We start from the raw sequence: 24,323 nt of genomic DNA on the forward strand, positions 1-24,323 counted from the left end.
ATGCAGAGAACACAGAGATACAGATATAGGATATGGTATACCTTTTAGAAGGATTGATGAGATAAATACCAGCGTTTTCTCCTATAACCTTGGGGAGAGAATCCATGGATGATGATAATGAAAAAAGAAAATATCCTTTTCCCACGATATACTAGTATTGGTTTGATTATGGGTCATTAACTAATTTTTTCTGGTATGAAAAATAAGATTGGTGTTTTGGAAGAGCAATCATCAAAAGTAAACATCATAAGTTAGGAACTTTCGTTAAAAGAAATATATTTAGAAAGGCTATAGTTAAATCCAAAAGTTTTGTAATTCAACTAGCTATAACTTCCATAATTCAAATTCTCATTGTCCTATTGTAACTATCTAATTATTAAAATAATAATGATAATAGTAAAAAAAAAGGTCAAAGATTATTTTTCACTACTTCTTCATAATTTTTTATGATCGGACCATTAACACTACTATTGTGAACCAATCAAAACAATCAAGAAAGCATCCACTAGATAGGGATATGGAGCTTGGGGTTTAAGGAGGAGACTTGGGGTTCAAGATGCTAGAATCCAATAATCTACTATACACAGAAGAATCATAGCAATCTATGTACAAAAGTGTGTTTCCTCTCTGGAGGACTATTGCAAGAAAATGAGAATAAAAAAGTTTTCTAGAATGAACAACCGAATTCCCATTTATAAACATATATATGCACTACTTCAAAATAGGTGTGAAGCGAATAGACTCCCCTTACATAAAAATGAGGTGTCTCTTAGGGCCCAACCTAATAACCAATATACTTATATATAAACCAATAGAATGTCTCTTCCATTTTCTACTTGAGATTTAAGTAATTTCACCACTTTTACCAAATGTTCAGGTAGACAATTTTATCAGTTATGAGTTAATTTCTCATTCACTCCTTATAGTTTTAATTAAGTGTAGATGTTGTTCTTTTTCTCGGGGAGAAAAACACGACCCAACTCTACCCTCAAAGGATGTGTGGGTTCCACTTTTATTTTGGGTCAAAAAAGGTCACAACTTACAAAATCCAATTTTCTCACAATCCTTCACATTAATGAAAATTTATTAAAAACAATGTAGATGATAAACAGAGACGGAGAACAACTATCCATTGCCAATGGATAAAATGCGTGAGGTTATGGAAGGGCCATTCATAATGAGGCATGTGATGAATAATGTTGAGGAAGCTGAGGCCAAAGGTAAGCAAGCAAGAGAGGACATCATAAGAAGGTTCTCTCCTGAGATTGTAGCAAATATTGTTACCAATCACATGCAAGACATACTTCTGAAGACGAGTTAAAAGAGTCATGGTTCTTTAAGTTAGAGATTGTTTGTTCTTTATTGCTTTTTTTGTTGAACTTGTTCAGTCTAGCAACTGAGCTTGTAATCAAGATGACTTGTGTAGATTACTGAAGGAGTTGGTTAATGTAATGATTCAATCTGGTTTCTTGGGGAAATAAAAGTGAATGGATGGAATTTGACTTGGGAGGAAGAGGAAGGGGAAAATTGAAAAAGAGAGAATTTGAGAGAGAGTGAGAAATGTTATGACTTATTCCTCTAGTAATGAATTGCTAGGGATTACAAGTATTTATATAAGCTACATGCAAGTCTAATTGGCTAAAATAATCAACTAATAACTTGCAACCAACTTGACTCAACTTCTTGAATACTTCTTACAATTGTAATTAACTTAGTTCCACATATTGCAATCTTGCAACTAACCTTGTGCACTTCTTGCAATCTTGTAACTAATCACCAAGACTTAATACTTGCAATGCTCACTTGGACCCATTACAGTTAAGTTGAGGCAGATACCAAGCCATTCCGAAGTAGATTGTGCATGTTTTTTTAGTGGCATAGCATTTTCTAAGCCGTTTCGTCATTGAATGCAGTTTCCGTACATAGGAATTTCTCATGGTACAGATTTTGATCCTTGGTGCTTCAAATCCATGTGCCAAAATTAAAGCCATTTGTGGGCACATATTTATTGTCTTCTTTATGTCTGATTCTCTGCACTCCAGAAAGAGGACAAGGATTGTGCAGATTTAGATTAAAAAGACATTGCGTGTACTGGGACCCACATTTGTTGTAATGAGCCGATTTGAATTATATAAGCAATTTTGGATGGTTATTAAGGTATTGTTTGGATAGCTATGAAAGTATCGTCTAAAAGGTAAATACATTTTTTTTTTAAGAGAGTTTCAACTTATTGCGTCCACTCCTGATGATAGCTTTATATCATCAGACCAAAACACTAATCAGTTTTTAGTAGAGGTGGGGATTGAACTCCAGATTTTTTATACACAAAGTTGTATATAACAAACACTACCCTTGTCTAAATATGGCCAACTCGTTATGGATTGTGATAAATAGTATTAAAACCAACCTTATAACACCAACCAAAGAAACCATTAAAAGTGAAGGCATTGGCGTGGGCTGTCAGCCCTCAACTTCTTTAAAGGCTTGTAGTGTCAGGGTTACAGTACTGCCACTCCTCTTACAACAATCGAATCCAGATTCCATACCAAATAATCACATCCTCCTGCAAATTTAGCATGAGTTCATTAAAGATAAACCATTGAGCCAAAGACATAACAAAATGCATCAATTGAGGAGAGAGGGAACGTTGATTTGCCCAAGTATTGGCCAGTGATTTGGCAGGTTCTTGAGCATTTATTGGCTTGGGGTAAAATAATTAAATAAACAATTAACTCTGTCGAGAATGAAGAGATATCCCCCACAAACAGGATGATATTGCCACAAACAGGCCTAGTGAATTTATCAGGTTAAATTTTTTGATTGATAAAGCAAACATGTTGTCATTACAAAGACTTGGACCTGCAACTGATATCCGGTATGTATAACTCAGTCAACCATGGCTCATTGAATTATTTTCCAATTTTGAATCATCCCATTCGGTTAATTGAAGGACTGCCCATTTCGAAGCAACCAAATAGTGAATACTATAACTTAAGTTTACTGAAGATGTGGAGCAAAAACTGTCATAACTTCCTTGTAAACAGGCTTCTTAAAATCCACTGCCTGCATAGAATGTAAAAAAGACCATGTAAGTAAACCAACAAGACCAAAATACCAAATCTAGCAGTTTTTAAACCAGTAAAAAAAAAAAGTAATAAGGTACAGTCTACCCACAAGCTCAACTATTTGTTCCGGAGACATCCATGACCACTCGCCAAATTCAGCTTTCTCGGTCCCATCACCCAACAGATTGATTTCTTCATCCTTCCCAGTGAATTTAAGAAGAAACCTGAAAGGGTTTCCAAGTTTGACGAAGTTAAATACAAATTTACACTCACAGGCATGTACATCTATGGAAATAAATTTAATTCTATAATTACTTGCATATCCAAATTACTATATTCTATGCGCCCCCAACCAAAAAAATCTGAAATTTTGTACCTTCAATTAGGTTATGTTAGGTTGAATGTCTCCTATGGTTACAAGTTGACATTTGAATTTTCCTAGGTTTAATAAACTAATCCTCAGTTTGATTAATTATCTAAACTGAATCTGACCTAATCTAGACTCAGTTGCAGCCCCTTCACCATATATACCGCATCTAACAATGTATGGCTGTATCATATGCTTACCACTTCTGCGCTTGACCCTTCCAGTCTGATCCCCACTGATGTTTAAGCTTTTCCCTGACTTCAGGTGGGAAGTCATATGTCAACCAATAAGGTACCTGCATGTGAAACACAACTCAAGCTTTAACTTATTGCTAACAATGGAATTGTAAGATTAAATATCATGCATGAGTTGATAGACAACCATGGAGCATTAGTATTAAAAATACTGACAGACTTGTAGACAGGAAGTAATTAGCCAATTATAATGTAGCCCAAGGAATTAGCCAGTTATAACATCAGTATTAAAAATACTGACAGATTTGTTTTTTACTTAAAAGGGAAACCTCACAAAAATAAGAACCTCAATAATCCTAGATGCATGGCACTTCTGCCCCTCATAAAAACACACAGAGCAGAGTGGATATTGCAGAATGGTAGATCATCAAATCAATTCCAATTTCAAGTCTGGAAGCTCTTGGCACTTCTCTGATAAATACGAACTATTGTAATAAATCTTGACCCTTCTACGAAGTTAAGCATAAGGATATATCTGCAATCTTTTAGCTTCTGACTTTAGTTTTGTGTAACTCATGCGTCAAGGTAGGGTAAGATTTATCAGTTTTGAGTTCAGCAGCAAGTATGTTGACTTTGACAAAACATGGGCACCAAGTTTGGTTGGCCATCATCTGTATTAGTTATGGATTTACATACTCTTAAAGAAATGAATGAAAAAAAAAAAAGGGGGGGGAAAACAGCTACTTGATTGATGTGTGATGGCCAAGAACCGTAGTTGATGTTCAACTTGTCTCTCCTATGGTCCTATAATTACTTTCCTTTTTTTCTTTCTATGTGCTTTTAGGTGTATTCCAGCTCCAAATACAAACAAAAACTTGACATTTTAGTAATTTTTCAAAATTCTTGACCTAAGTCACCAAACCAGTCATTATTATACACAGCTTAGTAAGATTGATGTGGGACAGAGGTGGTGATACCAAATATGATTTAGGAGTTTCTGGACAGCATTTGTTGTAGTGTTTAGGAAGACCTAGGGTAAGGGTTTGAAGTGTAAAAGGCTGGAAACAAAGGTTGGATTAAGGTTTACTTACAGAGTAACATGATGGGTGATGCCGAAATACACAACTAATCCTTAAGCCCTACTAATTGGAAATGGCTACATGAGTTCTCATTCACCATTCAACTCTATCTAGGGTGCACAAACACCTACAGGATAGACGATTGAGTACACCTTGTCAAGATATAGTATCAAGTAGTGAAGATGCTAAACAGAAATATATCTCACATTCCTTTTTTAGTTTTAATAAACAAGCAATTAAGTTGTGTGTGTTTCAGCCAAAGACAACCATGTCCTTTCACATGCTTGATTGAGTATACAAGAGGAGAAGATTTTTCAGTTTTCCCCTTTTGTGGTGTATGTGTGTTGGGGGGGTGGGGGGGTGTGTGAGGTATTGAAGGTTCTGAATCTAAGGAGTTCAGTCATGCCAAAGCAGTCATAATACCATACAGACGAGTTATTAAAAAAGAAAAATTAAAGGAGGTTAACAAATCAGATACTTTTCCAGACAATGAAGATTGGTTGAGGAATAGTTATGTCTTTCTATTTTAATTATCCTCCATCAAAGGTGATCAGTTTCTTAAAACCTAAGCATAAAAGACATTCAATTCAGATCTCCAAAGGAAAGCATCAACAGCTTTATTAAGCAATTTCTACTGCAGTCTGACATTTTCCCCAAGCAAAGTCTATAAGCATCCCAAAAAATGGAAATTTAAGGAAGAAAGGTCCAAATTTCATACCTCTGCAATAACTTCTGCTGAACTAACTCCTGTCTCTTCTCTTAATTCCCTGATGGCTGCACTTCTAGGATCTTCACCCTCATCAACACCACCCTATTAAATTAAAATGTACAACATACCTATAATAATCTCATATAAAAGAATTATATCATGAATAGAAGGAAATACAAGTTTAGTAAAAACTACTATACATTTTAATTACTATAAGTTCTAGTTCAACAACCACAACCACAATCACAAATCATTAAAATCTTAATAGTTAAAACTATGATGCTTTTCTCCCATCACATATTCAATGGAAGATGGAATGAGAAATTTTAGTTTTGGTTTCATATATCCAAAATTACTATAAATAACTACAGACAGGTGCACTTCAATCCAGAAAAAACTTATGTATCACCAGTTGTTAATAGACCCAGTGGCAAACGCCTTGAAGTGGTTGCTTAAATCAAGCAATGAATATTGGAGATATAGTCTCGAGAGATTATCACAGTACACGTAATGGCCCCAAATTTCCAATAATTGTGCATTTCTAAAATTTTAATACCAACCTAGTACTGAGTTCAAGAAACCAAAAGAACAGCTAACATTTAAAAATCACTAAACAAGTTTATAATGAATTATGAAAGAAAAAAAATTAAACAAATACATAATATGACAAACAGTTTTGGAAATTTGCAGTTACAAAATGTAAAATAACAAACTAAATTGCATATGAAAAGCATTAGAAACTTCAAAAGTAGAAATTAGGTTGCTAAATACTAACACAAATCCTCCTAATAATCTTCAGCCAAAAAAAAAAAAATCCTCCCAATAATCACGTCTAAAAGTTCTTTCTCAAGCATAAAATTATATATTACTTTTATTGATTGAACAGTTCTGAATGGAGACCTAAGAGCAGAGCAGAAGCAACACTGAGGTGAAGGCCCATGCATGTGGATGAAAATTTGAATTTTTTGACACTTATCAAAAAATTACAAAGGCAGGTATGGCCCTTAAATAAATGCAATTCCACAAAATTGAATGAATCAGTAATTACACCTTAAAAAATGATGAACTCATCAACTTTCTCTATGATCCCAATCAGTATACAGTTAAGACTATGTGGATGCTATTAACGTTTTGGAAAGACTATGGTGATAACTATATGCTAGCTAGCTCCTGACATTAAGATGTCTTATACTCTTATTAAATTGCATTTTGGTACTGGAATATACTTCATATTTAGCACTTGTTTTAAAAAAAATACAAATTGGTTATCTGGATCTGAAAGTAGTAGCAAATCTCAACATTATCTATTGAATATGGTAAACTCTTTCTAACTTCTGCATTCCCCTTTTATGACTTTGAATCTTGTATCATCAGAACACCCTTCATTTCAATTCCCAGATTTCCTATTTCAATAATTCAGATAATATGATAGGAGGTACCCACATGGTGCAGGACAAAGAAATTATTAAGCACACGTACAAAGCTGCCATATGACTGCCCTCAATCATCATTCACAAGCTTTACATTCACTCCATAAATTAGAACATAGGAGTCCAAATGCCAGCCCCATATGCAGTATTTGCATTCAAATTAAAAAATGCCACAGTTGCATGCCCAGATCAGACTTTTTTTCCATAACAAGTTACATGCTGAGATTAAAAAAAAAAAAAAACTTTCTACATACAACAACCATCATAGTCTACACTTCAAACATAGACTACCATAAATTTTACTTTATAGTTCAAAAAATTGGGGTTGGAACCTAAAATTGGGATTCCTTTTGTTAACATGATATCGACATGCACATCGTATTTAGCATTCCTTCTTCCTTCGTTGTACGTCATTATCATTGTATCACTCAACTCAAGTCACCAACTCCTCACACAAAAAGATTTGAAATAAAAACAACTCCAATCAGAATAAAATAAAACATGCTGATTGAAGAAACGTCATTCATCACCAAAGTCTTACGAAATTACTTTCTTTCCCGAAAACCCATTTCATCCATGAAAAAAAAAAAAAACTTGGAAAGATCATAAGTCCATGAAATAGAAGTGGGTACCTGTATACAATTTCTCATTTTATTTTTATTATCATAAATAATCACAGCAAGCAAACAAAGTAATTTAGTTTAAAAAACAATCAAATTACAAGACCTCAATATAAAACCAAAAAACAAAAAACAAAAAAATTACCTGGGGCATTTGCCAAGCACTGGGTATATCCAACCTTGAAGCTGAAAAAATCTACCACAACCCAGAAAAAAAGAAAAACTTGCAAGTCAATTCAACACATACATATAAAAACCCATGTACAGAACAGAGAGAGAGAGATATGGTAGACCTTTTTGGAAGGATTGATGAGACAAATACCAACGTTTCTCCTGTAACCTTGGGGAGGAGAATCCATGGATGATGATGATGATGATGATGTGTAGGAATAGGAATAGGAGAGTGCATTAGATTTAGGTGTTGAAGGGTTTTGGTAATGGTTATGAAGGGAGAGCGGCAGTGGCAGCGACTTGAATTTAGGGGAAGTAAAGATAGAGAATCGGCAGCATAATAAAATTGCCATTTCATTTCAGGAGCCGCGCGCCCCCTCGCTTTCTAACTCATCCCATTGCTGTCCAGTCAACACTGTGCAGTTCCTATTTTTACCCCCCAAAAGAGACAAGGAAAAGTTAACTTTAAAAGAAATTTTTATTATACTTTTAGAATTTTAGAAACATTTTATAAAAAAAATTATTTGAATATAAAAGAGTAATAATTTTTTCCATAGTTTGTTTTATAAAATCAATAGCTATGTTATCAATAAATTGTTTAAATTGCAAGTTTTTACAGTTTAAAATTATGCATAAAATATAATCTTATAAATCATAGAGTAAATAATATCCGATTAACATAAAATTTGACGTGTGTATTAATAGCATAAAGAACATACAGTTCAACGATTAGATTTTTGAAATATGTAGTAATGTTAATAATATTAAGTAAAATTATAACCTTAAATCACAACCAACGTTGTAGTTAAACTTTGTTATTTTTTTAATACCTAAAAACTGACTTATATCATATAGATATAAATATACTAGTATATAGTGGGAAAAAAAAAATTTATTTTTAGAATCTGATTAGCAAATGCTTTAGAGTATATGTTAATAAAGATATTAAGAAAAATTATAACCTTAGGCTACAACTAATTTTATAGTTAAATTTTATCCTTAAAAAAAGTATAGTAGATGCTATAGTTAAAAAATAAAAATAAAAAAGTTAAACAATTTTTTTTTTTTGCTAATTTTCTACCATATTTTTGGTTGACAAGTTATGATTGGATCTACTATTAACACTATCAATCACAACAATCAAGAAACCAACCCATTGCCCAAGAGCCTTGTAGCTCAAAAATTAGCAACTCCAAATGTGTCTATAATATCTGGAGTTTAAATCTTTCCTCTTTATTATAATTACTGAATTATCATTAAAAATAAAAAACAAAAGAAACAATCCATATCCTCGGGCTACCACGGGTGTAGTATATTTTGTAACTAATATTTTTAAACTAGCACACACATAAGAAAAAAAAAAGGAAAAAAAAAAAAAAAAAAAGAAGAGAGAGAGATAGAGAAAATATTTTGAATTCATTCCAATAGATCATAGTCTAAATATGGCGAGTCAATATAAAATTTTTATTTACAAAAAAATATTTTTTTTTTTAAATTTTTTTTTATGTGCTTTAGAGTCAACTAGTTTAGATTATTTTGTTATCAACTAGAGAGTTGAATATGTTGGAGGGTTAGACAAATTTGTGAATCTACTGACTTGTACCCGACCCAATCTATAATAATTTTTTTTGGCAACCCAACCCTACCCATCAATTCCTAAAAACTGACCCAACATGACAAATTTGATTAGTTTTGAAGGATCAGTGGGTCGACTGCACACCCCATACTTTAGATGTTGTACGTTAGCTTTTCAATTGAATTCAACAATGTTGTATTGTATAGACCAATGCATGAGAAATAGTGTATTTTTTTTTTTAAGTTATTAAATAAAATCTCATTGGTGAATGGAATCAAATGACTAAATTTAATTTAATTGGGAAACCTATGCATAATGATAATACACGAGTTTTAGTGTTTGGATTGAATTTGGGTTGGGGGCCTGACTAAACCTAAGTTTTAGTGCTTTACGCTCTCTTCATGGGCTTTTCCAATTTTGGGCCTCATACCGTTCGAAGAAGGGCTGACAGTTGGGCCCACTGTTCCAAGTTACTGGGTGCATAGTTGGGCCCCCTTCCTATTCCAACAAAAATGAAAAAAAAAAAAAAAAAGTCCAAATTTATGTAAACCCCAACATTATGGAATGTGTATCATGGGCCTGAAAGCCCATACCTGAAGCTGTAGTACTAGCGTTGGAAATGACTTTTGGGCTCTTTATATTTTTTTTTAGAAGATTTTTCCATTAAAACTCAAACCCCGTTGACAGGTTATATTCTATTGACAAGTTATTTTTGGGTTTATGAATATGTGATATGTGCATTTTAATGAGAATAATAGAAGCTCTAAAGTAGGTTATATGAATTTGTGATAGGTTGTGGTTTATGAATCTGTGATAGGTTCTGATTTTTTTTTTTTTTTTTTTTGGGATCAAAAGTAGGTTATGTAAGTATTTTAATGAGAATAATAAAAGCTCTAAAGTAGGTTATATGAGATTTTTTTTTGTTGAGCAAAAGCAGGTTATGAATAATTTTTTTGTTTCCAGCTATTTGTTCATGGTCACTTCGGCCCTGTGTAAATTGTAAAATGCTTTATGGATGTGTTAAAAGGCCCAAAAAGGGCCAAAACGGGTTCCTAAAAAAGGCCCAAAAATGTCCAAAATATAAAAAGGCTCCTAACAGGCCCCAAACAGGTTCCTAATAAAGGCCCAAAGAGGGCTAAAACAGGTTTCTAAAAAGGCCCAAAAATGGCCGAAAACGAATGGGCTTGAATACTGCATTTTAAAAAAGCCCTAACAAAATTTTTAAAAAAAAACCAAAGGCCCAAACCCAAGGCCCAAAAACCGAAAACGGAGTAAAACCCTACACTAAACCAACGATTTTCAATTATTTCGGTCAGTTTCGTTGAGACTCTCAAGTTTGGTTACACCCCTACCCCGACTAAAACCCTACACACTAAACCCTTAACCCAAAAAGAGAGAGAAAGTCGAGAGACAGAGACAGAGACCGAGAGAGAGTGACTGGAGTGGAGAGACTGAGAGAGAGCACTGACATGGAGTAAGCGGTCAGCCACGCACGACGCCGCCTAGCCTCAGCCGCCACAGACCCACGTCGCCGCCACTGCCCTTAGCGCCTCCGGCAGCTTGATTTGCCCAACCCGCCGCTGTCTCCGGAGGTAAACTTCAAAACCTAACATAACGTTGATATAATGTTTGTGTTGTGAATCTGTGATTGTGTTGTCGCTTTTTTTTCTTGAGTATGATTGTGAATTGAATTTGAATATGTGTGATTGTGTTTGGGGCTTGGGACCTCTCTGTCTCAGAGATTTTTTATTTTTTTATTTTTTCGCTTATCTCCAGGCCCCCTTAACTTTAAATCCTTGGTCCGTCCTTGTCGCCAACCAGAGTGAACAACAATGGAGTCAGACTCCATGGACTTGAAAGTGAGGGAGCTCTTGAAGGAGGTCACCCTCGACTACTCGCCTACCTTATCCAAGCACGTTAACGACACCGTTTCAGCCATCAAAGACGCCATCGATAAAATCCCAGATGACTTGAAGGTAATGTTCTCTCGCTACTCTCTTCCAAAACCCTAGGGCCCTAATTCTCTGTTTGGCTGCCAGAAAGAAACAGAATAAATTTTCGATAAAAAAAGGCTTTGTAAGTTACTAATTGAACTTGATGGACAGGTAACAGCGGGTGAAGCGCCTGGTTTTGTGAGAGACATTGGTGCGGACAAAGTTGAGTTCAAATTCAAGAAGCCAACTTCTATTGAAATCGGTGGGAGTTACGCAATACAATGCATAGTGAAGCCTGATATAAATGTTGATCTTTTTATTCGGTTACCAAAGGTACTTGTATAGCCAATCTCCTTTATGTGTTTTTGATGAAAACTGATTAATTTTGTGATTGATGTATAAATAATTTATCATTTGTGTTACTTGTTTTCTACTTGTGTTTAGTGCATTATTATGTTGTAGCAATCTTGCATTGTGCATAGCATATATGCTCCATGTCACGTGCTGATGAGCTATAGCCCAAATGCTACTTCCTTTTCTAATACGAAATTAAGAATGGATGGATGGTGAGATCATAGGTTCAAAACTCATTGAGTGCCTGTGTAAACGTACCATAAAAAAATTTATTGATAAAATGTACCAGCATATGATACAAACCCAATTGGTTTGTTGGTTGCTTTGAGGGATCCAAGATCTCCTAATTGATAAATGGACTACTTCAAGGGAGTCTAGTACTCCAAAGTGAACTCACTCAATAATAATATTTTTCAGCTTACTCAGCTTCCTTTATTAATCAAGCTAAATAGCTTTACAAGATAAAGCTAACATTTAAGTTCAAAAGAAACCTAATCTTTCTATACTACAAATAGATAAGATTTATTCTAGACTAACATCGTTATCTAATTACCCAACTCCTAACAACAAAAATAAAATCTTAAATAATAAAATGAAATAAAAACTAGGCCAATAACAGTGTATATTGATTTTGTTTTTCAACTTATTTTACACATGATCAAATGAACTGGATTTGTGTTATAATTATAGCATAGGTAGTTGCATGTGCGTACTGTTGATGTAAGCTAACAAGCTATCCCATGCTGCAAATGGATGAGCTTTGTGTTATTAGGACACTGATTTTATTAATTTAGATGTGTATACAACTGTAATAAGTTGGTTTTAGGTCACCGATTGTGACCAACATGAGAGAATTAGTGCTTTTATTTCATGATGGGGTGGAATATGTGTAATATATAGTTGTAATGGCTACTCATCAAAGTTCAAATTTGTATGTAAAGAAAGATGTCTGGTTACTCACCTTGACTTATATCTAGTGGTAATTACCCTGAGAAGACATGGAACTTTTCATAGAGCATCAAGTAATTGATTATATTTGAGTGATGAAGCATTTGTTGGGGTGGGAAGGGATCATCTTGCTTTTAATATTTTCTATTGACCATTAAAGAGTTAAAGCTCAGGAATGGTAAGCTATAGAACTTATTGGGTACTATATTAGCAGATGGTAGTTACAGAATCTGCTTTTCCAATACTCTTGGGTATACATGATATACGTTGTTAATTATATGTATCAATATAAGCATATTACTACTTATAATGTTTCTTTTCTGGCAGGAGTGCTTTCATGAGAAAGATTATTTGAATTATCGGTACCATGCGAAAAGGTGCCTATACCTTTCCATAATCAAGAAGTACTTGAAATTTTCCTCAGTTAAGGTTGAATGGTCTACCCTACAAAACGAGGCCCGAAAACCTGTATTGCTTGTCTATCCAGGTTTGTTTTTCTGATGTTATAACTTTTAACTGTTATTTTCCTCTTGCATTTACTTAAACGGAGTTATTGGATTATTATTTTACTGCCACACCTAATCTTGCAAATTTGGACTGAACAAATATTGTGGGTTTATTTTGGGCTTTGTATACACACCATGAGTACAATATTTTTCCCCTCTTTTTTTTTTTTTTTTTTTCCAAGTAAGCAAATATTATTTGTGTTGCAGCTATGGAGCTGGTTGGACTTCCTGGGTTTTTTGTAAGGATAATCCCTACAACAAAGTCCCTGTTTACCATAAAAAAGTTGAACCTGAAACGGAGCAATATACGTGCTTTGACTCATGGTAATGAGTTTTCTTCAGTTTTATCATGTTATTGTTGTGGTGTTTTCACCTAAACTGTTAACTAGTTTTGTGATTTTATTAAAGGGGGTATTCCACAGCCTACACCGAAGTACAATAGTAGTATTTTGGAAGACATGTTTTTAGAAGATACTTCAGAACTTATTAAGAAGACTTTTCTTGGATGGAAGGAGTTAGGAGAGGCTTCAATTTTACTGAAGGTATAATTCTAGAGTATCAGTCATTTTAACAATTAACGTAGTAGCTTTGTATTGGGACATGGAAATATGAGTTTTTCCTGCTGATGTAGGTTTGGGCTCGGCAGAGAAGCTCGATTTATGTTCATGATTGCCTGAATGGGTTTCTAATATCTGTCATATTGTCATACCTTGCAAGTCAAAACAAGATTGCCAATTCTATGAGGGCAATGCAGATATTTCGTGTTACATTGAACTTCATTGGTATAATTTGTTTTTCTTTATGCTCTTATTGTTCAAAAGGTTTTTTTTTTTTTTTTTTTTTTTGACTCTGTAATATTTATTCTTCATGGTTGTCATCATATGTATGGTGAAATTCATTCACAAATTGAACTTGAAGCTATGAAATAATTAGTATATTTTAATTGTAGAATTTATATATGAGATGAAGTAACTTATTGGTATGTAGTTCAATTGACTAAACTGTAATTTGTGTTAAGACAAGTGGGGCTTATTAGTGGTTAATATGATGGTAATATCAGTCTGGTTGTTCAAGCAAGTGATTTTAGGTGTGCAAAATGTTGAATTGTACTTGAAAGAGAAAGCGGCTTGTTTGTTTTGTCTATCAGGGAAAAAGAATGAATTGGGTGCTTGTTGCTGTATTGGATTATTTTGCAACTTGTTTTGATTTTGTGTTATCTTTTGTGGTATTCTTTACGAATTGTCTCAATACTTTTCTTCTCAGTTTCAGTTTCCAGCTAGATATAATTTGATGTAGGCTTCACAGTTTGAATACTTAGACCCATTAATTCCTTTTACAGGACAGAAAAAGGGGGAAAAGAATAAAATAAATCAAATGACCAGTAACTAGAGTTATTGCAGAAGATTAACTAGCCTTTAAAGTGTTTATTAGTGTTGTACTTAGGCTGCTATCTTTTTAATGAAATAAGGAAAACCAATTTCTTTCATCTTAGGTGTTGTACATGGTCAGTATGGGAGAACAATGCAGAATAAATGGTTTGGAAGTACGTGTTTAAATATTAAGTAGTATAATTTGGAATCATTAAGATTGAGTCGACTTTGTGCATCTGTGGAAGTTCTTGTGGTTCGTATTCTTGACTAATTATTGGCTCTTTGGGATGTAATTTGTTTTCATTTAGTGCATGTTCATAACAATAATGTTTACTAATTGATTTGCAGCCACAGCAAAAATATGGAACAATGGACTCTACTTCAGACGGGAAGGCCAGAAGGGTATTCCACAGGAGGTCTGCTGCTTGCTGATCCTATGTGATATAATTTCTACTTTTCTTATTGTTCTTGTTTTGTGCTCTTGTATTGCTAGTATAAATCATCTCTTGTTTCTGTTTTTGTATGTTTTCAAAAATTGATTGTTGAAGATTTTAAAAAACACAAAAACAAAGAAGCAACTACAAGCAAGGGTGAATTATGAATTATCATGAGTGCCACTATGAGCCAAATTATATTCTGGCATATTTCTGCATTGAAACATGAGAGAAATGGGTCCATGATGGAGTCTTTTGATGTGTCTGATCACTTGAAACAATTAAAGATTTTCTTCTTTCTTTTTGTGTATTTTTCATTGTGTTTTTTTCTTCATTATTAGTGTCATGGAAAATGCAATATTGCTCAACTTCTTTATTGTTTATATATTTGTAATTATGCACTTTGGTGTTGCAGGAAAGGGTTTCATATAAAGAAGCTTTTCCAATTGTTATTTGTGATCCATCAGCACCCTTCAATATGTCATTTCGTATATCAAGGATTGGTTTCATTCAGGTACTATTTGCCAGGACATTGTGGTCCATATGTATTAAATCAAAACTTTGAATAACTTGTTTAAGTTTTATTTAACCCACATTAAACTTTTTTGATGAAAAATATGTTTATATGCACACATTTTTTAACATTTCAGCTCCAAGACGAGGCTGCTTTGACACTTAATTGCATAGAGAAATGCAGAGATGGTGGATTTGAGGAAATTTTTATGACCAAGGTTGACTTTGCTGCTAAGTATGACTATTGCATAAGGTAAAATTGTTTAACTAATATTTGTAACGTTTGTCATTTATTGCTTAACAGAAGACTTGTTTAAAGATGGAATGGTGAAGTGATGAATTATACTTTCTTAATGTTCCTGCTTGCGATTGAATAGTTTCTTAAATGTTATTCTTGAAAATTGAAAGAGGTTTTATATTTCTTAATATCAAGTTATCAACCAAGAAAGGTGCATAATTTTGGTTTTGCAAGCATGCTTTAAGCTTTCCTACTTTAGAAAAATATAATTGCATGGCATTTATTATGTGGTGATTGAACATAGGTTAAGACACAAAACAACAATATTAGAGAATCATTTGGTTTCGTGCCAGGGCTAGCTACCATGGAAGCTATTTTTTTTACTTAGACATCTAATGAAAGATATAGAGAAGCCTCTAAAGATCTACATGTGGTTTTTATTGACCAAGAAAATCACATCAGGAGTATTGCATGATCCCAAAATTCCTATTAAGTTAAAAGGGGAAGTTTTATAAGAATGTTATAAGATTAGCTATACTCTTTGGTACTAATTGATGCGCTGTTATAAAATGAGTGAGCTGGAATGAGAATGTTATGATGGATAACTGAAAATACAAGAAAAGATAGTCTTCAAAATGAGGAAATTTGCTGAAAAACAGGTATGACTCCTATTAATGAAAAGAAGAGGAGAGTCACTTGAGATTGTTTGGTTATATGTATAGGCAAGCAATTAATGCACCAGTGAGAGCCTGAATTCAAGTCAATGGAAAAAAAGGTAGAAGATTGTTTGGTACTAATTGATGGGCTGTTATAAAATGAGTGTAGCTGGAATGAGAATGTTACGATGGATAACTGAAAATATAAGAAAAGATAAGCTTCAAAATGAGGAAATTTGCTTAAAAATAGGTATGACTCCAATTAATGAAAAGATGAGGAGAGTCACTTGAGATTGTTTGGTCATATGGAAAGGTGAGCGATTAATGCACTAGTAAGAGATTGGATCAAGTCAATGGAAAAAAAAAGGTAGAAGAAGACCTAAAATACCATTAATAGTAGTTAAAAAAGGCATGTCAATTAAGGAGTTAACAAAGATTATATGACTTTCTTTGGGAATCTAACTTGAGCTTATTAAACCTGCTCTACAGTCATTGTCTTTATATTGGAGTAACAAAATAACCCCAACAGAAGCTAGAAGATCAGATGGCCCTCAACATGAGAAATGATTGCCCAACATTTGAACTTTAGTGAATATCTGTGTTTTGTTAAGGTGATGGTCAGATAGGGTGCTGCCGATCTCAGCTTAAATTGTTCACATTTGTTGGTTTAGTTGGGTTTTTTGTTTTTTCCCCTCACAGGGCTATGGAGTCAACTCTAGTGTAGATTTTCAAATTTTCAAATTATGGTTTGTTTCTCCTCAAAATTTAGTTAAGTCAAGAAAATGTTTCTTTGATCTTCCACTTGTTTCTTTCTTCAATAAAATTTTTTATCAATGCCTTCAGTTTTTGAAAATTTAGGCAGGTTGGTAGTGAATATGGATAATGTTGTGGCATTTATATTGTAGTAGATTACTTCCCCCCTCCCCCAATAAAAAATTAGCATAGTATGATTATGACTTCTCAATCTGGGCACATTTTCCATGCATGTGATTTTGGACTGGTAGTTCTAGAAAGTCTCTGGTCTACAGGTCTACAACTTTTATGTTTTGCACAATCTATTCTTGTTAATAGCCATTGCATTCATTGGATTTTGTTGTGATTTATTGCTTGGAATTTTTTAAGCTACATTATATCTCCATTGCCCTTTTCTTTTACACTTTTGCTTATTCAGATTGGACTTAAAGGGGAAAAGTGAGGTTCATGCATCGGGATTTTGCTTGGATGATGAATGTTGGAGACTATATGAGCAGAAGGTGCAAAGTCTTCTGAATCAGGGGTTGAATAATAGAGCAAAGTTGATTCGTGTTACCTGGAGAAACACATTGTCAGAATGCAGTATAGAGAATGTATGGAATCAAATTTTAACTTCAACTTCCCATTCCATAGTTTGCTTTTGTTTTGGATTGACATCTTCTAATCAGCTTATCACTCCAGGGCTTTTCAATATTAGATAGAGAGCCATTGCTTGTTGGAGTTTCAGTGAGCTCTATGGAGAATGCTTTCAGGGTTGTTGATATTGGCCCAAATGCTGAAAATAAGGAGGAGGTATGTGGGTTTTCTCTTTTAGATTTTTTTTTTTTTTTTTTTTTGTGTGTGGGGGGGGGGGGGGGGGTGCGGGATTTCATGGCAGTTCTGATGTTTGTTGATATTACTCATGATTTGCACTAGGCTCTCAAATTCCGAAAGTTTTGGGGGGAGAAGGCTGAGCTTAGGAGATTTAAAGACGGTACAATTGCAGAAAGCACAGGTGAGGTATTCCTTCATGCTTCTTTTGGCTGCTGGTAATCAAGTTTAGTTGATTCTGGAGGTTTTGCATGCTTTTTACCCATTTGGCTAAGATCAAGTGTCAAGGTGATAAACCTGATGGTTTTTTTCCTCCATTTTTCGTAGTATGGGAATGTGAGCACTGGAATAGACATCTCATTTTGAAAAGAATTGCTGAATATGTACTTTTGCGGCATCTTTCTTTATCGAAGGAGAATATTGTGCATATTGTGGATCAACTTGATTTCTCTCTACTCCATGGTGTTCGTGGTAATGAATTGGCTACTGAGTACTTTTAAATTTTGCCAATTCTTTTTATTGTTCTTTTCTCTTGGAATTGCTCAATGCTTTGTAATAAGAAAGTGATAATTTTATTAGATCCTATATCATTTTCTGGAAGCTTGCTTGAGGCACTTGAAGTTTTATCAAAGCGCCTGCGTCTTATCCAAGACATCCCATTGAAGGTATCTAGTGTGCAGCCCTTGGATCCAGGTATCTTTTCATAGCTGGAAATCTCTGTTCATGTTTTGTTATCTTTGTTTAAAAGATTTTTTTGTTGCTTATAGAAGTTATAATGGTAGCTTAGCTCATAAAACTCTATCGAGAATTTGGGTTTGGATTGTTCTTATACAGAGTTTATTTTGTAATTAAGGAAAATTCTTGATTTGGCTTATCTTTTATAGCCAATTAACCCTCCTCAACCAAGAATTATTGTCCTGCGCACTTATCATAAATTACAGCTTTCAGGTTCACTTCTGTCTTCCCTCCCGAACCTCATCCACTGGCTATTGACAAGGGTGATGTTCCAAGGCTACAAAAGCTCATGCCATCCTGCATTCAGCCTCTGGAAGTTATGATTCAGGCATGATATCTTGTTTATCTGTCTTGATTTCTTTATTTATTCTTGTTATTTAATTTCTGAAAGTTATAATTTTCTCTGATCCAGTTGGAAGGCTCTGGGAACTGGCCAATGGATGATATAGCGATTGAGAAAACTAAAACTGCTTTCCTTCTTAAAATTGGAGAGAGGTAGGTCATGCTGGGGTTCTATATCCACAACAATGGCTATATTCTTTTTGAAAGGTTTATCTAATGATACTACTATGGCAGTCTCCAGAATTCTTGGGGGATGACATGTACTGCTACTGAGGATGATGTTGATGTTTTCATGTCTGGATATGTATTTCGTCTTAAAATTTGGCATGAGAGGGGCCTGAGTTTGTTGAAAAGGGAAGGTAAGAACTCTTAGTCTAACATATGACTACATATATATGGGTCTGCTTGTCAGACTTTTATGATGTTGACTTGATTAAACCAATTAATTTGCAGATGGAAGTGACCAATTTAAGTGGGTCAGCTCTATAGACAAAGAACTTTTTGTTCGCAGTCAGCATTCTAGCATGATTAATGGATTACAGGGTCGTTATCCGCTGTATGGACCTGTAGTTAGGTGAGCTTTTATTATTGCATGCTAAATTATCTTTCTGGTTCAACCCCCAACTCTGAATAACTTCCTTTTGTTATTTGTGAAGGATTGCAAAACGATGGATTGCCTCGCATCTATTTTCATCTTGCTTGGTAGAAGAGGCAGTCGAGCTATTGGTCGCTCATCTCTTTTTAAAACCTTTACCATTTAATGCTCCTTGCTCTCGCATCACTGGATTTTTAAGGTTGGGTTATCTGTTCCTGCGTATAAGGAATTTTAACTAATTAGTAACCGTGTAAATTACATGCTTGATTTTGCATCTTAAATCATAGATATTAACTTAAAACATTATGAAGAAATAGATTTTCAAGAAACCTTTCTTCTGGGACTTTATAACATGTAACTCTATTGAATTAGAAACAGCTAAACTAATTCTTCTGAATTCAATTTTGGTTAATATAAACTATGATGGCTCCATAAGTGGGCTTATTTAATATATGGGATGCTCATACTATTATATCTGCAAACTAGTTAGTCTCCTTGGGCCTGATGGTGTTCTGTCATATGCATTCCAATTTCATTAATAGGTTCCTCCGATTACTATCAGAATATGACTGGACCTTTTCTGCTTTAGTTGTTGACATAAACGAAGATTTGAGCCCAAAAGACAAGAAAGAGATAAGCGTAAGTTCTGTATTGAGTGAATTGTATTGAATAGTATACAATAGTTTTGATTCATTCTTACTTAAATTTGTGATCTTATTTTTCACTGGATGTCCATTATCATTTTTTCAGAATAACTTTATGTTGACTAGAAAAGGTTATGAAGAAAACAAACAAAATGTAAGTGCAGCAATGTTCCTGGCTACAGCTTATGACAAGGCATCTGAGGCTTGGACCAGATTCTCTCCAAACGTATCGGTTGGTATTTCCTTTAAATTCAACTTGGTTGCCTAATTGTTTAAAAGCTGAAGAATCCTCTCATATGTTCGTGCTTGCTAATTTATGGCATCGGTTGGTAGTTCCTTTAAATTCAATTTGCTTGCACTTATTTGACAATATTGTTACCTTTTTAATGTATATTCCTTTTCCATTAAAACATTTCTTGTGAGTTGTATTGTGAGAGTATCTTGCTAGCTTTCCTGCAAACATTGACTTAGCCAAAAGGAAATTCTTTGGTATCATCTAGATTTTGCTCAGTGGAGACACTCTCAACATCTATTTTCCTGCATCCTATGAAGCACGGGTGTGTTTCTGGATTTGGGTGTGGGTGCGGGACTCTGCAATTTTTGAAAAAGTAGGGTGCGGGTGCGGGTGCGGCAATTAAAAATTTATTAAAAATATTTTTATTTATATTTTCTATATATTGCTAAGCATATTTTTTCACATTATATAAACATATACCAAATTTAAGAGCAATAGTAGATAATAATTAAAACATGATGTTCATAAATTAAATATAACCCACAAGTTTGAAACTAAAACATTCCATGATGTTTGGAAATTAGAATACAGGGAGGGAGGCAGAGAGCAGAGAGAGGTAGGGAGGCAGTGAGAAGAGAATGAGAGATTTTAGGGGTTTTTTTGTTTAAAGATGTTCAAGTTCAAACGGTGTGTTTTGCACTCTTTTTTATTTATTTTTACTTGAATTTCGGCCTGATTCAAAGCCGGTTTCTGCCTGAATCGGTCAGTTTTGGCCAGCTAATACGACCTGATTCAGTGCAAGTCGGTGCGAATCGGCATGTATCTGGAATCGAAAAAAAAAATTCCAACGTGCAGGCAGCGGCATTGCCCACCGCACCTGTGTTGGGCCGCGTCAGACGTGGGTGCGGCACCCTTGTAGCCGTGTCGGTGCTTTCTAGCCTGCATCCTGTTCTTGTTTTTATATGTGCAAATGGTGTTAGATTTAGTATGTGGATTGTGTCCTATTCTATATTGACACATGGAAACTGTTTTACTCAAAAGGAACTTAAAAGGTTGGTGGCTTATGCTAGAAGCAGTGCAAACTTGTTGAACAAACTCATCTTGCAGGACCAGATTGATTCCTATAAATGGGAGGTGAGTCTGAAACATTTGTCAGGTTTTAGAGGGTTATGGTTTTTTAATTTTTTGATTTCTATGTACATGAGTTGTTACAGCATCAATTTTTTCTTGCAGTGCCTTCTCCGAACTCCTTTGAACAACTATGATGCTGTCATTCTTCTCCACAGGGACAAATTACCATACCCCCAACGTCTTCTCTTTCCTTCTGAACTAAACCATGGTAAACTTCTGCAGCCTTTTTCACTAGCATTGCTGAACTTTTTAGTAAATTAAGTTCCATAGCATGCACATCCTGGGCAGGGAAGCATGTGGCTCGGGGGAATGCTAGCAAGGTTTTTCAACCCTTCATGTCGCCTGGAGACTTTAAGGGTAGCTTAGAGGAACTGAAAAATAAGCTATTGGTGAACTTTGATCCACTGAGGTTCTTTGTTGGAGATTTAGAGGCAAGCATTTTCACTGGTTTGATGTTAATCTTGAAATCATTACTCTCCTTATTATTTACATTACATTTTCTTTTGACACATGCAGAGAGAGTTTTCCAACATGTTCAAGGTGTGGTATGATTCTCTGGGAGGAGATGCTATTGGCATAACGTGGGACAGATTTTCTTCCAAGGTATAGTTCAATATCTTCCTAAGTTCTGATGAGAAACTTGATGAGATGCAATGTGTATAATGTACTGATCTTATTAACTTGAATCTTCTGCCCTGAATTTATATATTATTCTAGAAACGGGGTCGAGAGGAAGGAGAAGATCCAGTTGATGTATTAAAATCCGTAGGTCAATTCGGTAAAGGGTTTGTGAGGAGTGTTTATTCCCTGAAGTCTCCAAGGCTTATGAATTAACTATGTACTCAATGAGTAATAGTAAAGAAATCACAAATAGCGTGTTGTAAGTTTTTTATTATTATTTATTTTTAATATATAAATATTTATTTATTTATAGTTGAATGGTATTCCCCATTTTCCAATTGACAAAATAGTTTTGAGGAGCATTGTGCTGTGATTTTTGTTTCTTGTTTCTAGTTTTTGGTTGGTTAGAGAAATAAGAAATAGAGGGGAAAGTGAGGGAAGGGGGTACAACTGTACAAGGTTACCTTCCATGCTACATGTACTGGTGACTGCAACACGCAGGAGTTGAAAAAAGGAAACCGTTCGGCAATATTTGTGTATTTTTGCTTTATAAAAGAAATACTTTGATTTGTAGTATTAAGCTCTATTTGATATCTTCTTAGCAATAATATATGGAGATGAATGCATTACTATGGGGCTGTGATCAAATACGTGCACCAATATACGGATTCAATCAAAATACTGAAGCTTTAAAAAGAAGATAAATGCTATATTCACAACATTTTTACCATACTTTCACAACAAATCTTAAGTCATAATTAAGTTGTTACTAGTTCTGATTTAAACTCATTACTGAAATTACTTTTTTTGCTCATCAATAACAATAAAAAACTTGTCACTAAAAATTTGTTTTGAAAGTGTTATAAAAATGTTATGAACATAGCATTTTTTTTTTAAATAAAGGTTAAATTATAATTTACACCTTTTATTTATTTATTTATATGTTATCAATTCATTCCTTTTTAACTTTGACTGGTTTTCAATATAGGCTCTTTGTCTAAATTGTTAAGTCTTTTAAAATGATATAATTTTGAAAAGTAAAAAATGCTAAAAATAAAAAACCCTAAAGAATTGAATTGAGAATAGCTCAAATTTATTCTATGAAGTAGTGGGGAAAAAAAGCATTTAGAAGTGAAGAGAAGACAATGGGTTATGACTTGTGAGCATGGTTATTAAACCCATATCGACTCAGTCAATTGGACTAAAAACCTAGTGACTCGGCACTTAGATCAGTCCAGGTATTTAAATGGATAATTTTGCATATGACCTAATCAAACTTAGTCAAACTCGGTGGGTTTGTGGCAACTTGAGTAACTTGGATTTTAAGAAATCTAGAACAAAATCTAAGGATTTAAAAGAGATAAAGTGTTAAAGATTAGAGTAGTCCAAGATGTGAAGTGCAAATTATTTTGGTTGAGTTTTGATGAAGAACAAGGATTTGGGAAGTTGGAGTAGTAAGAGAGAAAAAGACAAAATTTTCAAAAATTGAAACTACAATGTCCTTTAAAAATTGAGTTTTTATGCATTTCGTGAGTCAGGCGACTCACGATAGAGTTGCGACATTACTCGCGAAAACAGCAAACCTGGAGATTTTACATTGAAAATCTCGTGGGTTAGGGTTTACTCGCAACACAATTGTGGCTGACTCACAAAGGCTACTGTCCAAAACTTGAAGTTTTTAGGAAAAATTTTTCAATAGCACACAACTTGGGTGAGTCATGAGACACTTGTAACATTATTCGTGAAAACACCCAAATAACAAATTTTCAAACACAAAAACTACTATAAAAACTTCAAAACATGAGTAATGAAAATCACTTCCAAAAACAAATATAAAGACCAAAAATCCTTTTGATTTAATCACAATAAGCTTAAGCGCACACACATCAAATTCAAACACTTACAATCATACAAGTGGAATAGATATTCATTGAACATCAAACTTGTGTGTTGTGTGTGAATATCAAGTATGAATTAGTCTATAGTTTAGTATGAGACTTCAATAATCAATTTAATCAAGTCATACACCAATGACATGAAGTTAAGAGACCCATAGTATGCATATAATTGAACATATATGACTCCTCATGAAAAGGATTTACATTGATTGAAGATTTTTATTTAGCATATTTTTTTATACTTTGAACAAGATTTCTCAAACTTTTTAGGTAAAGATGCCTTGAAATTTTTTATATTTCTTTGAGGAATAAGCCTTTGGCTTTGGCATCATATTTTTAAATATGTTTTGCTCTACCTTTTACTAGTCTAACTAGTTTTTGAAGCAAGGATTTTG

General features: G+C 34.1%; 2 protein-coding genes across 8 annotated transcripts in view; one reads left to right on the forward strand and one right to left on the reverse strand.

The window, feature by feature from the left end:
- LOC126722225 (nudix hydrolase 26, chloroplastic-like) overlaps positions 1-8,067 on the reverse strand; it is a 32,445-nt gene extending 24,378 nt beyond the window's left edge. The window contains exons 1-6 of one of the 4 annotated variants that reach the window (XM_050425375.1): positions 7,758-8,054; positions 7,610-7,660; positions 5,424-5,516; positions 3,633-3,727; positions 3,175-3,289; positions 2,630-3,063 (exon numbers count right to left, since the gene is read on the reverse strand). In XM_050425375.1, coding sequence (XP_050281332.1) covers positions 2,998-3,063; positions 3,175-3,289; positions 3,633-3,727; positions 5,424-5,516; positions 7,610-7,660; positions 7,758-7,988 — 651 coding nt within the window. In that variant the 5' untranslated portion in view covers positions 7,989-8,054 and the 3' untranslated portion in view covers positions 2,630-2,997. Of the gene's footprint in view, positions 1-2,629; positions 3,064-3,174; positions 3,290-3,632; positions 3,728-5,423; positions 5,517-7,609; positions 7,661-7,757 lie in introns of those variants that run through there. The other 3 variants (XM_050425376.1, XM_050425377.1, XM_050425378.1) reach the window with 3 other exon arrangements.
- A 2,461-nt stretch (positions 8,068-10,528) lies between these two features.
- Positions 10,529-22,606, forward strand: LOC126722227 (uncharacterized). Of its 4 annotated transcripts, none has more exons than XM_050425383.1 (27): positions 10,529-10,803; positions 11,033-11,187; positions 11,317-11,478; positions 12,775-12,934; positions 13,161-13,277; positions 13,362-13,495; positions 13,585-13,735; positions 14,672-14,739; positions 15,173-15,271; positions 15,408-15,523; positions 17,336-17,510; positions 17,599-17,709; positions 17,833-17,911; positions 18,055-18,198; positions 18,307-18,420; positions 18,669-18,790; positions 18,875-18,957; positions 19,039-19,163; positions 19,258-19,378; positions 19,461-19,598; positions 19,942-20,038; positions 20,150-20,275; positions 21,320-21,412; positions 21,512-21,617; positions 21,680-21,840; positions 21,926-22,012; positions 22,127-22,606. In XM_050425383.1, exons 2-27 carry the CDS (start codon positions 11,044-11,046, stop codon positions 22,241-22,243), a joined length of 3,150 nt encoding a protein of 1,049 aa, XP_050281340.1. In that variant the 5' UTR covers positions 10,529-10,803; positions 11,033-11,043; the 3' UTR covers positions 22,244-22,606. The 4 variants fall into 4 exon arrangements, with proteins under 4 accessions (XP_050281340.1, XP_050281339.1, XP_050281341.1 ...); XM_050425382.1 differs by having other exon boundaries at positions 10,530-10,803; positions 10,988-11,187; XM_050425384.1 differs by having other exon boundaries at positions 10,531-10,803; positions 10,988-11,187; positions 21,698-21,840.
- The last annotated feature ends 1,717 nt before the right edge of the window (positions 22,607-24,323 follow it).

Source organism: Quercus robur, chromosome 4, assembly GCF_932294415.1.
Source record: "Quercus robur chromosome 4, dhQueRobu3.1, whole genome shotgun sequence".
Classification (NCBI taxonomy): domain Eukaryota; kingdom Viridiplantae; phylum Streptophyta; class Magnoliopsida; order Fagales; family Fagaceae; genus Quercus; species Quercus robur.

Bases quoted from the DNA above. Each gene is read 5' to 3' on its own strand.
- LOC126722227 (XM_050425383.1), top strand. From the start codon at position 11,044: ATGGAGTCAGACTCCATGGACTTGAAAGTGAGGGAGCTCTTGAAGGAG. The intron at 14,740-15,172 runs GTCTGCTGCTTG...TTGGTGTTGCAG, and splicing joins AGAAGGGTATTCCACAGGAG to GAAAGGGTTTCATATAAAGA. The intron at 21,841-21,925 runs GCAAGCATTTTC...TGACACATGCAG, and splicing joins TCTTTGTTGGAGATTTAGAG to AGAGAGTTTTCCAACATGTT.